A 16,259-nucleotide genomic window follows, 5' to 3' on the forward strand; every position below is an offset into this window, starting at 1 on the left:
TACTATTCCAATTTTCAGTCAGATGTCTTTTTCACATATGGCAGTAAAGGGTTTCCATGTTATGTAGGCCTATAGGGGACACACACCATCAATTTGCACCATTCTAATTTGAAATCAGGTGTCTGCGAGTCTTAAATTCCACTTAAACTAAGCATTTTGACATCACTATCTCAAAAGCTGCTTTTGATATACAAGGCCCTAGGCATCATAAAACGCTTAGTTTAAGTGGAATTACAACATGCAACAAAATCGTATTGTAAACACTTTAGAAGACAAAACTTACAGCTATTATTTTTTCATTATCACTCAGAATAGGTTGAAAGAAGTGTATGGCTAATATTTCATACTGGTGATTGTTACTGTACTGCCAAATAAAAGCTGTTGGTCTATATTACCTTGCCTAGCATGCTGTATTTGTATAATCATTTAATGGGGGACATATTCTCACCTTTCTAGAAAACCCAATGCCACTCCCAGACTGGGCTTATTAACTTCATTTGCTTTTGGAAAGTTCACTAAAAGACATTTTCGCATTTCAAAAATTCTTTTTAATCTAAATATAACAATGATTATTTACAATTCATCAGCAGACTTGACCACACACAGAAATATATTTTAACATTTTAAAAAAATTCAAAAGCAAGGGTAAACAAAATGAAAAATAAAACAGGCACTGTTGATAAATAGGCAAAGGAAAAATTTGTAATTTATATGGAGATATTTTTATGTAAATAGAATTGAAATACTCATAAGAAAAGAAGCACAAGACAGATGTACATAGGGAAACTTTTTCGAATCAAAATTTTATCTGCTGAAAGGGCAACTAACTTTTCTTTATATAAAAATCATAAAATCAAAACGCAAAAAGTTATCACAATAATGCTGTTCAATGGAATATCACAGTTAATTAAAGCACAAACATAATACTAAAACCATGGCTTTTCAATGTGAGTGGGTGGGTGGGGTCAGAAATCATATCACTTTCAAATTTCCTACCATTTTACATAGTGAAAAAATCCCCCCACCTCTTTAACCCCTACTGACCAGAACACTGGCTGCCAAAATGCACTTGGGTTGGTCAATTTGGCATTTCATAAGAAAATTCACTTCTATAAATGGTTATCAAAACTAAGTCTCAATTTAAGTTTTAGAATTCAAAGGACTAGAAATAGAACTATGATGACCTTTGCTCCTACATGCATAGCAGCATTTAATATTTAGGCATCTACAATACATCTCATCTTTTGTGACCAATGACAATTTTCAACATTCCCAAAAACCAGAACATCTCACTTTTTGTGGCATTAATTCAATAGAACAACAGTTAAAGATATGGGCCTAAATACAATTTTTAAGGTAGCCTTGACATTTTCTGCGACCCCTAAAATAGTTCTGGGCTTTTCACCGTCGACTAAATTTAGCCAATATTAATTCACTACGACAGCAGGTAAAGATGTATTGTTTGACGAACTTGATGTCTGGTTTAAGCTGCTTCGACTGGGAAAGAAACTCTGACGTTTGGCTTTTTGTTGACTCCTTAACAATTCTACCTTCTGCATTCGGTGAGTGACTCTAAGGGGAGGTAATATCTTGTCTATTTTTGGAGAATGAGGAAATCTCAGTAGATTGGACACTTTGTGTAAAACATTCCTGAAAAATACAAGAAAATGAATGAAAGAAAGCAACTGGTGCTGGTAAATGCTAAGAAGAATTATTTTCAAAATGTTTGGCTAAACATCAGCTGGTTGAAAGGCTTTCATTGTTGTCAGCTGAGACATATTTTCACAATGTCAAGCTATAGTAAATTTGTCTTTTTACTTTTTGCATCATTAGCAACTGATCTTGTATCAGAAGTTTGTAAATAAAGTGATTTGATTGGATTGTACGCTAGCTAATACTACCAATCAGTGAGCTCTACAGAAAGTCATAATGTTATCTACTAACTCTATTTGAACAGCTTTTTCTTCCATAAATATCATATTGTCACTGACTTCCTTTGGTTTAATATTTTCCGGTTTCATCAACTGAAAACGACACAAAATAACATCATGAAGTATGTTTATTCTACATATTTATCCCCTAGGCCTACATATATTCTTCAAAGGGAGAATACTCTTAACATATGCTCTATGCTTTAAGACCACAATATTTTAGCAAAATTAATTCTTTAGGCCTTCTCTACTACACTCCCAAGGGAGACTACTCTTAACATATGCTTAATGTTTTAAGACCACAATATTTTAGCAAAATTAATTCTTTAGGCTGTCTCTGCTACTCTCCCAAGGGAGACTACTCTTAACATATGCTCAATGTTTTAAGACCACAATATTTACAAAAAAGGTTGTTCTCCTTACCCTTAGTCTAGCTCCAACATTAAAGCGACAACTTCTATTTTTAGCCATGAAGGTGACTGTGATATGTTCCTGGCTCATAACACGGAGCCCGATGCTTCTATTGAGACCAACACAGATAGGCTGGAAAGGAGGAGCATGAACATGAGTTTCTTGATCTTTCCATGACCATTTCTTCTTCTTGGCTCCATATTTGTCTAATTCTATCCCATCTAACTGATCAAAATACAATCTAGAAGAAATAAAATACTATGTGTAGCATTCTGTCAGCAACACTATTAGATAGAACCAGAATAACTCGACATATACTGCACTCAAAGCAGTCCCCTCGTTATGGTGGGGAAATATTAAGCCCTAGCAAAACCTTCTTCAGTTCAGCAGAGAGATTGATTCATTTGTCTTTGTGCAAAATCAAAACGATATAGATTTTGATATGTTTTTGGCAGCTCAAAATTGTCAGCAATGTCAAAATCTGGGCCCCAGCACCAATTCATTCCAAGGCGACGCGGGTGACTGAAAGACCATAGGCCTTACATAATCCCAAAAGGGAAACATTCAATAATATGCATTGCCCTTCAGCAGGTCTGGAAAAGCTTCTTCGACCAACATCGATAAATGCAGAATCAAACATACCTTACATTACCATTATTATGGTAACAACATCCGTGACCGTTTGGTTCAAACACTCCCATAATTCTGCTGTCAGATGAGTTGTCATGGACAACATAAATGAACTGTCCAGCATCCATTTTACATATAGATACAGCCAAATAGCCTGATGGGTAACTACGTATTGTGTTAAGGAACTAAACCTTAGGTGCTTATCAATACACCAATATTCAAATGGCGAGTCATTTTTAGCATTGTAACAGATTCTATGGAAGCAGCCATATTAGATACCTGACTTATTTCCTATGTGGCCAGCTGATTGGCAAAATAAACAGTAATGGAAGTGGAATCAAGGGAGATAATTAGGCTTCAATGAAGGGCTGATATCCAAATTTCTGACCAATCAATGAAGACGATTGGGGGAGGAATTTAACCTTCAAAGAACAAGGCAATCAGCAAGTCAAGAACTCTAAACTTATATAAGTATTTAGCTGAAGGTTTTATGACAGTATCATAGGATTTATATCATGATGCTGACACACGTTTCAGATATACAATCCTCATCAGGACAGCTGGTTTGATAATTTTGAGTAAAATGTAATTTTGGTTTTTTAAAAGATACAAAACTGATCCAGTACCATCAGGAAATATCATCAGGAACTTTTTACCATTCTCATAATTTTTCTGGATTAGCTCCCTTTCTCGTATCTGAAACCAGAAACTTTTTTAAATATCACCATCATAAGATTCTTAATCCTAAGAAAGGATCTGGAATATCTAGATAATCTCTTTTAAGGGGTTCTGTAGCACAGTTGGTTGGAGTGTTGGAATATTTACATAACATAATTTGCTTCAATATGCCTAATACATGATGGTTTTGGGTTCTAATCTTGGTTAGCATGTGAAAGTCTGGTGATCTTGAGTTGGCCAGATGTAAATGGGTACGGATAATCTGCTAAAGATCAATACCAAGTGGTTTGGCCAAGGAGCAGCTGGTAGAAAGGATCCTCATTTCCTTATTTTGTTTTACCTTGGCACTGTTAGCTAGAGTGAAATCTAAAGGTTCTGGAATAAAGACATCTATCATGTCTCCATCATCTTCCTGTGGGGTAGGGGCCCGTTTGGTCCATCCCTCCTCTAGACATTTCTGTGAAGATAGCTGATAGTTAATAGTCTTCATTTGCCTTGCCACTGAAAATTGAAGAATAACCTTGCTTTATTTCTTGCAGAGTTGCAGCATTTTCTATTTTACTGACCCTTGGTGTGGCAAGTCTTAATATAAGTTACAGGGACCTGAATTTTAAGAAATTAAACTCATACCAGGCAACCAGGCTGTAGCAGAACTGAAGCAAATGCCTCACTTTTGAAAAATGTTTAGAAGAGCCTTGTGTTTTAAAATAATGCATTTGAAATCGACCCAGGCTCCCTTTGCCTCATTTCAACTTGGATTGCCCTACAGCCTTTTTCAATAATCCAGATTTTAAGAAATACTGCACAAGGATAGGTTGATAAGCTAGACTTAAAGCCAAGAAATTCATAACTTCAACATTTCGAAGGCTCTGATTGGCGTGATTTGCTTAATATTCATTTGAGCTTTATAGAAAAGTAAACATAGTAACTTAATGTATCGATAATCAGAATATTTTAAGAACTTTAATTTGATGGCAAATTTGAAAAATATCTGATTTAAGCATGATTTAGAAATAAAAAAACAAAGCTAAAATAGAAAAAATAGAAAATAAAGTTAAACAAAGCTGAAAATAAACTGCACTGGAATAAAATCATGTAAGCTGTTAGATTAAAAAAACATGGAGCATGAAATCACATATTCACAATTAAGGTCGTTAATTTGAACCCCTTTAAGTTTGATGTTGAAAAATTAATCATTGCATCATATGTTCACACCACAACTCAGGGATTCAGGTTAAGTTATGGTTAGATATTAAAGGGACAGTTATGCCATTTTTCTATCTGAGCTAATCAGTAATAAAGTTCACAGCTCACAGTCGAAATCTGAGCCTTCAAATCCATGTGTGTCCACTGCGTTTGAATGTTAAAATGATTTTTGTTCATTTCTGGTACTTCTGAAGACTATATGCATACATTCAAGCCTAAACTCAACTGACATCAAAAATGTCACACCTGTCCCTTTAACACCTTCCAATATGTCCCTTTAATTCAATCAGCTTTAACCCTTTCCAGGTCATAATTGTGATGCCTTCTGTGTTAAAAGGTTAGGTATTGGCATTAGACTTTAAGATCACATACAAATAAGGTTAGGAGTTAAGAACATATAATAGGTTGAAAATTGATCACAATACAACTTAACCCGTTAATGGTCAAATTCATAAAGATTTATTTTCACAGGGTTAAACATTAGTATAAGAATTAGGATTACTGCCCCTGTTTCTCAAAAATATGAAATTTTGATATAATTTTTGAGAAAAGGTGGCCAGGTCAGGGTTAAGGTTAGTCTACAATATCTAATTCTAAAAACCTTCTATAGGTTGTACAATGTTGGCTATTCTATTGTGAATTGAAGAGTTGACTTGTGCCTGTGCTGAATGTGGTAAATGTGCTGATTGTGCTAAAACATAAATAGTATTAAAAACGTGAAAATTGAATATAATTAATATTCTAACAAATAAATCAAAAAGAAAGAAGAAAAAAATTAAAAACAAAAACCATTCCCCAAAAAAGTTTGGCCAGTTTTAAGTATTACTACAAAGCCATTAATTTTGAAACCTAACTTAGAAGCTATTAAAACCTTTAAATTATTTGAAACTATCAAAAGCATGCCTTACTTATAGTTATAAATATTTGTAACTAAACCTTTTTCAAACTATTTAAAAAACCTTAATCTATCTCAATTTAAAAAATTGCTCAATTTTAAGCATCTATTTCAACTTTAAGCAGCATTCGAATTTTGGTATTTTTAAAAAGCTTAAATAAATGACCTATTTAAATCTATTACTGTTATGCAAAATGTAAAAAATTAAGCATTTATCTTCTATATTTGAACTAACTTTCAGGTCCAATATATATTCGAGGTGGTTTAGGAGAGCTTTCCTTTCTATCCACGGCAGCCATTGTAGTATTGGAATGAGAATGGTTACCATGGAAACTTGGTGCATGATAGTCTGGTCCTAATTTAGTTTTCATGTTCGTTAAAGTACTCATTGGTGTTCCATGCGCTCTTGAGTCTAATCAAATTAATTAAGAAAATAATTAAGAAAGTAATTAACAGTTTATTACAAAAAAATAAAATAAATTTCTTTCTAAATATTTATTTAAAATTTTAAAAGAATTTTTTTGAAGAAATTTGATAAAAAATGAAAATGTTTGAAATTACAATTGTTCCCTTTTAATTTTGCTCTAATACATTCTTATTATTTACATGTTTTGATTTAATTCAGATTTTTTTAAAGCTATCTAATATTGTCGAGAATTACTAACGTTGAGTCCCTACACTGCTTGGTGTTGATTGGTTGGTAGTATTGATACCAGTATTTGATTGGTTGACCTTATTGCCATTTGATTGGTTATTAGTACTGGAATTTGATTTGTGGTCCTTATTGACATTTGATTGGTTTTTAGTACTGATACTGGAATTTGATTGGTTGACCTTATTGCCATTTGACTGATTGTAAGAATTGATATTTGATTGGTTGGTCCCTTTCTTATTATCAAATGAGCTATCTCCTTTAAATCAAAAATATTTATTAATCAAATTGTTATCAGTCCTGCTTTAAAAACCTTTTTAAGAAAAATATGGAATCTTTTTTTTTTTTTTATCTTTTTTTTACTCTTTAATTGAAACAAGTTAAAATTTATAAAACATCAACATAAAATATTCTAAGGCTGGATATGGTGTTTCAGACAGTACATTATGCAAATGATTTTCAGATTTGGTTCTGAACATAGTTTTTATATTGGTAGCCAGAATGCATGTGTGGAAGAGTTCAATAATATGTTGAGGGGTGTTAAATGGATGACAGAAAAAAAAAACACCCTTAATTACACAAATGAGCTTTTCCAATCATACATATATAGTTTTATATTGGTAGACAGAATGCATGTGTGGAAGAGTTCAATAATATGTTGAGGGGTGTTAAATGGATGACAGGAAAAAAAAAACACCCTTAATTACACAAATGAGCTCTTCCAATCATACATATATAGTTTTATATTGGTAGACAGAATGCATGTGTGGAGGAGTTCAATAGAAAGTTAAGGGGTGTCAATTATCCAGGTACATTATATCCAGCCTTAAATACACTATATCCAACTGTGAATATTAAACAAGACATAAGAAAGTGTACATTAAAATATAAAGACACTAAAGAGAAAAAGTTGACCTACCCATATCTTTGTAGGATAAAGGAGCTGGTCCATTCCCTTTAAAACCTTGATTTCTACCTGCACCTGCACGACCCCCTCCCACTTCCGTGGCAGATCCGAATTCACCACTAGGAGAGGCTCCAGCTAAGAGAAAGAGAAAGATCAAGACCCAATACACACTATGACTGATGAATGAAAATCTGATTGTGAATATGACTGAATGAAAACCAAATAACAGGCCAAATAGGTAGTGTGTATTGAGCTCCAGACAAGAAAAGATAGATATCAATCAAGGATCCACTGGTTTATAAAAGAGATATAACCAATATAGGCCTACATGCATTCAAATTCATTAGTTTTCTAATTTATTTTTGAAGATTCTTATAAAACCAGTGGAAATGAGCAACAGAATTGAATTTATTGCTGAAAACTGGAATACCAATTTCTGAATGTATAACACCCCTAATTTTTGTTATGAACTCATCCAATGCATGTGCTGGAGATTCCACTAATTTCAAGGGGTGTAAAATTCATGAACTTATGATTTTCAGCTCAGTTTTCAGCAAGAAATATCCCAAGATCCAATATTTAGAGTAATGGAAAAGAGAAAATATATTAAATCTACCATTCTGTTATCAATATTGTTATTGTTCTAATAACATAAGTACATAAAGTAGAGCAAGAATAAGATGCACATGCGGGCCAATTCAAAACCTAAATGAGAACAGTCCATGTTATTTTGAGGTAGTTCAGGTAGTATTGAAAACTGTACAAGTTTGGCATGTACAAATTCTTGTACAAGTACCTCAAAATAAGGTGAACTCTTTAGGTTTTGAATTTTCCCCAGACATGCGCAAATATCTTTTTTTTTTTGAGAAACTCCCTTAAAGAGACCTCAGAAAAACAGACAGTTTCTAAATTGGCTTACAACCAGCCCAAAATTTCATAGTGCATTGCTATATATCTATTAAATAATTTGCTATGTTATAGGTATATAAATACCATGCAAAGAAGAGAGCATTGACATGCAAGTTGTTGCAGAGAGTAAGGAACATGTTGAACATGTTGAAAACAACTCCTATACCATTGCTTTCGGAAGAGAGAAAAAGTCGAATACATGTGCATGCATACTATATTGAGTAAGATTGATTTTCAAACCACACAAGTCTACTGCTATGCACCACTCAAAATCACAGAGCTGCATGCAAGGCTATGATCTGCAGAGACAGAGCTCAGAAGCTCTCTGAAGGGCTTACAGAGAAAACAGAGCTCTATATATCAATGGCCAACAGTCGCAAACCATTAGAAAACAGCCGCAATCCTACAGTTGGAAACTAGAGAATTACACAGCAATGTGAGCTATACAGATGAAAGACCTTACCAAAATAGCTGTTCATTCCAGTAGCTTCTTGTTTACGCTTCTCCATTTCCCGATCTCTCATTCTGAAAGAAATACTCAGGATTCAAATCAAAATCTTTTTAAAATATTGAAGTCGATGTCTCGTTTTATGTTTTTGCTGAAGGTAACTATACTTGCCATCCATGATCTGACAAGATTTTTCTTTAAATCATGTTCTGTGGAATTTTTGCCAAAATCATCAGTTTGTCAAATTTATGCTAACCAATCAGGATTACCTTTGCACTGCCCTTTCTTTAGCAGCCTTTCTGGCCTTCTTGCTACCAAAATGTCCATGAGGCTTGATGTCGATTAACTTCTTAGTCTTCTGCATTTCTTCCTCTAATTCAAAGGCAGTGGAGGTCGCAAATTGGACAAATTCTCGATACTGATCACAGCAATATAGTTGCTCTGGTGGCAATTCTTGTTGTTGTTCAATTGTTGGGAAAGGTTTGATGTCAAGTTCGCAGAATTCACATTTCCCGCCGAAAATACCAATTGGGCGGCCATCTTCATCGAGGGCGAAGTCTGCTACATCATAATCATCAGATGTTTCTGGTTCCTCCAATTCTGATTCTCTGATATACTACAAAGCAGAAACGTCTTAGAGGTATAATGTTCAAATGGTTGGGGCTGCAAAAACAGGGAGTCCACATAGCTTAAAATGTTACAGTGCATATTAATCGTTTTATTCAAATTTTGATACTTTCAAAGCAGATAAACAGTATGCTACGGTAAAGAAAATGTTCAAAATATATCTCTAAAATGTTTTAAAACACGAAGATAAAACCATAATTACTCCCTCCAGGCCTCTATTGAAATTAATTGAAGAACAAGAATGCTCATAAAAATTGAAAAAAATGTAATTGTCAAGCTGATGGACACTCCCCCTTTAATTAGAACAGATATAAGATATCAATAGTGTTTTAGGTAAAGAATCAGTTAGGACAGTTATAAAGTCATTACAAGGATACCTGTAATATTTGAGGTGGTCCAATACTAGGTAACAATGGTGGCTCATCACTGGTATTTTTAGGTATGTCATCGTCGGAACAACTCTAAATAGTTTGAAAATATAATAAAAATTTAACAAACAAGATAACAAACAAGATAACAAACAAAATAACAAACAAGATAACAAATAAGATAACAAACAAAAGAACAAATTGCGGAAAATCCAAGACTGAAAATGTATGTTCAATTCACAACAAAATAACAAACAAGATAACAAACAAAAGAACAAATTGGAGAAAATCCAAGATTGAAAATGTATTTGTTCAATTCATAACAAAATAACAAACAAGATAACAAAACAACGAACTGGAGAGAATCACTAGCTCAAGTCTCAGGTACTTTTGTGCTATCAGTATACCATTTTTTGAAATAACAAAAACCAATGAAACTGAACATATAAAAACTTTGAATTTGAAAAATCCAAATTCTAAATTTGGAAAAGTGAAAGGTCAAAACATGAAAAAAACTCAAGAACTTCAGTTGTATACTCACATCATCATCAGAAGAAGTCATATCTAATAAAGGAATACCAAATTCATCATTAGGGGGCATAGAAAAAGGTGATTTGAGTGACGTCGTGTCCAGGGAGGTCAAGGTACCGTCAGTTTTACCTCTACTCGTCAAATCTCGGCCAGACACAGATTTAGCTGCAAAATAAACTTTATTCATTAGAAGGAATACAAATTTGTAAGCTTACACTTAGACAATAAAAAATGAAAATCATGGGGCAATTTTTTTTCGGGGGGAGTCTGTAGCCAGAGTGGCAATTGTGTATGGTGTTTAGTTGCAGTAATGGAATTGGTTGGTTGTCAGAATTTTATCAGGGTTGCATTCTATTTTTTCGGGAAGGCACAGCTACAGGCCTGACAGTGTTCTGTACAAGAAGGCAAAATTGCTTTATATCTACGGTGCTTTTGTGGATGAAGGTTTAATTAGCAATATTTTGTGCAATGTGCCCTGAACTGGTTGTTAAAACAAATGAAGAAGCCTTTAATCTGTGCTAAAACAAATATGAAAGCATCTGAACTACAAGCTGGTGTGTGCTGAAATAAATACGAAAGCATCTGAACTACAAGCTGGTGTGTGCTGAAATAAATACGAAAGCATATGAACTACAGGCTGGTTGGTGCTAAAACAAATATGAAACCATCTGAACTACAGGCTGGTTGGTGCTAAAACAAATATGAAAGCATCTGAACTAAAAGCTGATCTGTGCTAAAACAAATATGAAAGCATCTGAACTACAGGCTGGTTGGTGCTAAAACAAATATGAAAGCATCTGACCTACAGGCTGGTTGGTGCTAAAACAAATATGAAAGCATCTGAACTAAAAGCTGATCTGTGCTAAAACAAATATGAAAGCATCTGAACTACAGGCTGGTTGGTGCTAAAACAAATATGAAAGCATCTGAACTAAAAGCTGATGTGTGCTGAAATAAATACGAAAGCCTCTGAACTACAGGCTGGTTGGTGCTAAAACAAATATGAAAGCATCTGACCTACATGCTGGTTGGTGCTAAAACAAATACGAAAGCATCTGACCTACAGGCTGGTTGGTGCTAAAACAAATATGAAAGCATCTGAACTACAGTCTGTGCTTAAATGAAAATGAAAGCATCCAAACATATATCAAAGCATCTGAAATAAATACAGGCTGATCTAGGCTTAGGCTTCAATAGATGATACAATAGCATATTCTTGACACTACAGGCTGGTCTGTGCTAAAATAATTATGCAAGCATGCCTGAAAGCTGAAAAGGTGCAATATAAATGTGCTTATGTTAGCTGTGAGCTGAATGAAAGAATGAAAGTATACCAGCTATAGGAGGTAGGGTAAAATCTGGTTTATCTGTAGTATTAGATCTACTCAATCTCTTGGTAGATACAGGTTGTTCTACAGGTTCACTATCACTCTCTTCTGTAACAAATCAGACAAAATAAAGTGGTGCTTTCGAGTTGAAGGGGGTGGTACATGGCACCATAGTTCATGTATCTGTCGCTAGTTTGTCTACAGTGTAGACAAGATTTATGGTCAAACTGTGAACTTACTGTGCATTGAAATCTCTCAAATTAGCACTTTAAGCATAGAACATACTCATTTCAAACAAAATTATCCACTTGATTGGCACATACCTTTTTCATTTTCCTGTTTTATCAAAGCCTCTTCCACCCAGTCCCAATCCGTCTGGGTAACCAAGGAAACCATGGTCTTCTCCTGACCATCAAAACTTATGTATGTATTCATGACTGGTAAATCTGATCCACTAAAAAGAAAAAATAATCAAATTGAATCTTTAATCTTTAGTTTCCCCCATTTAGGTGTGATCAGAGTACAAAATAGGAGAAGATTTCTAGTTTCATTTTTTTCTGTGGGTTGCTTTACTCATTCTTGATCTCACATGAGATCAAACCAAACAGTTTATAAAGTCAGGAATGTTATTCTATAGGGTGCAGTGTACTGATGTAGAAAACTCTATCCATGCACAGTTTTAACATATCCAGGAAATCATACGGAGTTCAAAACTGGAAAATTAAGCCAGCCATCTTTACCTTTTGCTTTTAGCACTGAGTTCTGCTTCTGATTTTGGTTCGGAACGAAAATTTTGAACTATCTTAGGATGTGAATCTCGTGACCCTTTGACATCTAATATGGCCGACGATTCTACAAGAAAAAAGCAAGAATATTTGACTGATTTATAATAAAAGATCCCTCTTGAATTTGCAATAGCATGTAGAGGAATGACGTAACCCAAGAGCAAAATGTAGGAGGGTGCTAGGGAACATCTAGAACACAACCTACCTTGCCCAAACTTGATCACTTTGAAACATAAAGACCGTCACAATCATTTTGAAGTTCAAACCAGACAGGACTGGTGAACACAAACACGACAGCCCAAATTAGGACCTCTACTGTTAATTAACATTCTTACCTAAGTAAATCCATGGGGCATATTTAATTTTCTGAAAAGGTTTGTATTGATAATTTATCCTTTTCACCATTTAGAATTTTTTTTACATCCAAACTACTTCTAGAAGAAGCATTGGAACAACAAAATCAAACAGTTTTCACTATCAGTATCTCAGTCACTGTGTTCTATTGTGATGTCATAGAGGGCTTTGAGAGATTCATGAAGCCATTGTGATGTCATAATGCAAAGTATATTGAAATGATATCATTAAGACTCTGCACTCTCTGAAAGGGCATACTTGTTGCACAAGAAAAATTAGCTCTAATGATACAGACAGATTTTGGAAGAGTAAACCAACTAAGAACTATGGTAAGATAGAATTTATGAGCCATTGTGATAACATAATGCCAAATCTACATTTTCTATTGATTGAACTTTTAGAGAAAAAATATACAGAGGTGACATGGTAAAACCATGGAAAACAACTTTTTAGATTGGTCTACTTATCATATACCAACCAAGCAACTTTTTGGATTGAGTGGTTATCTCCCTTTAGAACAACTCTTTAATCAAAATGATTTGATGTATATTTTCCAGTCTTGACAATATCAAACTCACCGTCGGCATCAATGTCTGTTTTATTGTCTGTCGTCTCTGACATGCTTTCTGCTGGTTCCCCACTACTTTCACTTCCAGAGTCGGAATATTTCTCTACATCATTATCCATGAAGGCCACACCTCTAGATTGTTCCTCAACTAACATTTCTAAACTTCTCTCTGAACATGTTTCAGTTTCTGACTCCTCCTCCATGTTGGATTCAGTCACTGTTGGTGTTTCGTTCTGGTCCATGATTCAGGGGTCAAGGTCATTGAAGTTGTCAGATGATGTTACCCTAGCGACACTCTGTTCTTTCAACTTTCTCACATTTCCATCATTCCTGAAAATTTCAAAACAAAGATCTGTCAAATTTTACAGATGATAACTTATTAACCTTCGAAATATTTTTCCAACATTTTCTCTGTTTCTGTAGCCTTTTGCCTGCAGTTATCACTTTATCAGTTTACTAAACTGGACTAATCTGTCACTTCCAATGTCGCAATGGTAAAATATATTTTGGGGGGTTTTGGGGTCAATATTTTTTTTTACTCAAATTTATGAAAAACTTGAGAAATGTATCCTTTCACTTATCTGAAAGTAACTGCTGTTCATTTTTTGTCGCCAAAACTATTTGAAAGATTGATGTTCGGTGTACTCTTTGGACGTGTAAAAATTTAAAAAAAAGAAACAAAGTCTAAAAATTTTGACATTTCAATTTCAGTCGGTTTCGCGTTCAGAACAAATTAAAATTGTGGAAATGGTTTAAGATAAACACGTGGATTATTGGCATAAATCATACAAATCTAAAATAAAAAACCTGTAAAAACTGTAATTACCTTGTTTATTCCAACGTCAAAAAGTGTGAAAAATATTCAGGTGCTCAATGTCGGCCATTTGTTTACAGGTTGATAACCAGGATCACGTGTCATAAAATTTTTCATCTGATTGGTTAACTGTTTGCGGCAAATAAGGTTAACCATTGTCGTTAACAAAATTGAAAATGAAAATTCATTCTTATGTCGATAATAAACTAATTTGATTCCCCAAAAGCGTTTTTTGATGAATATATCTGATATCTTAGTATTACGTCCGAAAAAATATAGAAAACTACTTCGTACATTGTCGCAAAAATTACGGATATAGACCAATTAATGGTACTCGTATTTACAAAACGTTTTGTGAAAAGCGACACGAAAGTTCTTAATTGATTTGAAAGATAACGGGTTGCCATAAATATGAATCCATTAACGTAAGCACGTTTGGTTTTTGAGTTCCTGACAGGAATATTTCAGTTTCAGGATTATTATTAAGCCATTTTTCTTTTTTGAAGCAACTCGAACCCCACACCGGCCACCAATTCCCAAGCATCAAGTAAATCATCATTGACATTACATCCATCATAGTTACGATTATCCTAGTCCCTGTCTCTGTTGGGTGGTCTACATTTCTAGTCTCAGACAGCCTGACCAACAACTGGAACAAACCCTTTTAATTTTGAACTGGATTCCCTGTAATAAAAAGCTCGCACCTTTGTCAGATATCTTTTAAGCTTACTGCCTGTGCCACTTCTAAGCCCTTCTACTATATGCAAGTTTTTTTTGGAAATGCCAACAAAGGCTGTAATTTGCTAATGGTTTCTTGAATTTGCAGGAATGTAAAGAACTTAAACAAAATTAACCAGCGCGAATTAGAACTGGGTGTTATTGGTAAGAAGTCCTGGCATGATGAGTATAAAGACAGTGCTTGGATATTTATTGGTGGATTACCCTATGATTTAACAGAAGGGGATGTCATTTGTGTATTTTCACAGTAAGTATTGATAGTCAAGAAGAGTAAAATGCACATCTTGAAGTCAGTTCTAAGCATTTTGTCAACTTTCGTCATTTGCTGAGTAGTGCTATTTTTGAGTCATATTCTGAACAAAATAAACCCTACTCTTTTCTTAATCTTTTATGACGAACTGAGAAGTTTCAATGAATAGTGTGGAGAACAAGATGTTGTATTTTAATTCTGATACGTGCCATGGATAGCTGAAACCGAACTCTTATCTATAAGTCAATAAGACAAAGTCAATTATGTCCCTCTGAAATGATATGCCAATTCTTATATCAGTTTATGTATTTTAGATATGGAGAATTAGTGAATATTAACATGGTCAGAGATAAACAAACTGGTAAAACTAAAGGTTTTGCCTTCCTCTGTTATGAAGATCAACGGTCTACTGTTTTAGCAGTGGATAACCTCAATGGCTTTAAGGTAAGAATTTTGAAAATCCCCCATCAGTGATGCTGGTTGAAGAAGCGTGCAAATTGAAGGACAAATCCTTGATCGAAAACTGAGATCCAGTGTCTTTCAGAATATGGCATGTAGGATGTATCTCTGACAGCCTTTTATGTTGGAAAGCTGAAATAGTTTAGACAGAGATCAATTTGGAAGACTAAGCTGATATCATGGACCCTGCGTGTTGTCCTGTACTGTAATTGGCATGGTGACCTCATAATTCCTTTAATTTTTTCTTTTCAGTTATGTGGAAGAACACTAAGAGTGGATCATGTCCAAGAGTATAAACTACCTAAAGAACTACAAGAAGCTGATGAGGTGACTAAAAGAGTACGAGCTGAAGGTATTGCTCCTAAAACACCCAGCCCAGAACCAAGCTCTGAAGAGGAAGAGGAAGATTTTGTTGTTCACGTGAAGAAGATTAAGAAAGGTATTGTTGTTTTCTTCTTCTAAAATATCATCTGACTATTGAATTTGTTAAATTCTGCTTGAGTGAAATAGAAAGAAATAAAAAACAGCATACATTTTCGCTTGAGAACGACTTTGGTTCATAAAAAATCCTGTCAACCAGCTGGTCCTTGACAAAACCTCTTGGTATTGAGTGTATCCTTTTAAAACAATCCTGATTTTGTTTTTGTTTTTTTTTTGTAGAAAAGGGTGCATCACATAAAAAAGCAAAGAAAGAGAAAAAAGACAAGAAAAAAAAGAAAAAGAAAAAAGAGAAGGCAAGTTCGTCATCTGAATCAAGCAGTGAGGATGAA

General features: G+C 34.3%; 2 protein-coding genes across 2 annotated transcripts; one reads left to right on the forward strand and one right to left on the reverse strand.

Annotated features, from left to right (window-relative positions):
- Window positions 1-526: 526 nt before the first annotated feature.
- On the reverse strand, window positions 527-14,122 carry LOTGIDRAFT_229951 (hypothetical protein). Its single transcript, XM_009046102.1, has 15 exons — window positions 14,055-14,122; window positions 13,239-13,558; window positions 12,262-12,373; window positions 11,841-11,975; window positions 10,204-10,222; window positions 9,672-9,755; window positions 8,937-9,283; window positions 8,683-8,744; window positions 7,323-7,445; window positions 3,991-4,151; window positions 3,583-3,668; window positions 2,985-3,137; window positions 2,355-2,583; window positions 1,945-2,024; window positions 527-1,650 (listed from the first exon to the last, which is right to left on the reverse strand). The coding sequence occupies exons 2-15, from the start codon at window positions 13,468-13,470 to the stop codon at window positions 1,428-1,430; spliced, it is 2,046 nt and encodes a 681-aa protein (XP_009044350.1). The 5' UTR covers window positions 13,471-13,558; window positions 14,055-14,122; the 3' UTR covers window positions 527-1,427.
- A 331-nt stretch (window positions 14,123-14,453) lies between these two features.
- Window positions 14,454-15,951, forward strand: LOTGIDRAFT_156082 (hypothetical protein; the record flags this gene model as incomplete). Its single annotated transcript, XM_009046103.1, has 4 exons — window positions 14,454-14,467; window positions 14,869-15,027; window positions 15,345-15,474; window positions 15,742-15,951. The coding sequence occupies 4 exons, from the start codon at window positions 14,454-14,456 to the stop codon at window positions 15,949-15,951; spliced, it is 513 nt and encodes a 170-aa protein (XP_009044351.1).
- Between the last annotated feature and the right edge of the window lie 308 nt (window positions 15,952-16,259).

This window comes from Lottia gigantea (assembly GCF_000327385.1).
Source record: "Lottia gigantea unplaced genomic scaffold LOTGIsca_10, whole genome shotgun sequence".
NCBI classification, from domain to species: domain Eukaryota; kingdom Metazoa; phylum Mollusca; class Gastropoda; family Lottiidae; genus Lottia; species Lottia gigantea.

Coding starts and splice junctions, on each gene's coding strand:
- LOTGIDRAFT_229951 (XM_009046102.1), bottom strand. CDS start 13,470: ATGGACCAGAACGAAACACCAACAGTGACTGAATCCAACATGGAGGAG. Junction 7,446..8,682: donor TGGAATGAACAGCTATTTTG/GTAAGGTCTTTC, acceptor TCTTTCTCTTAG/CTGGAGCCTCTCCTAGTGGT. Junction 4,152..7,322: donor TTTATCCTACAAAGATATGG/GTAGGTCAACTT, acceptor TTCAATTTTCAG/TGGCAAGGCAAATGAAGACT.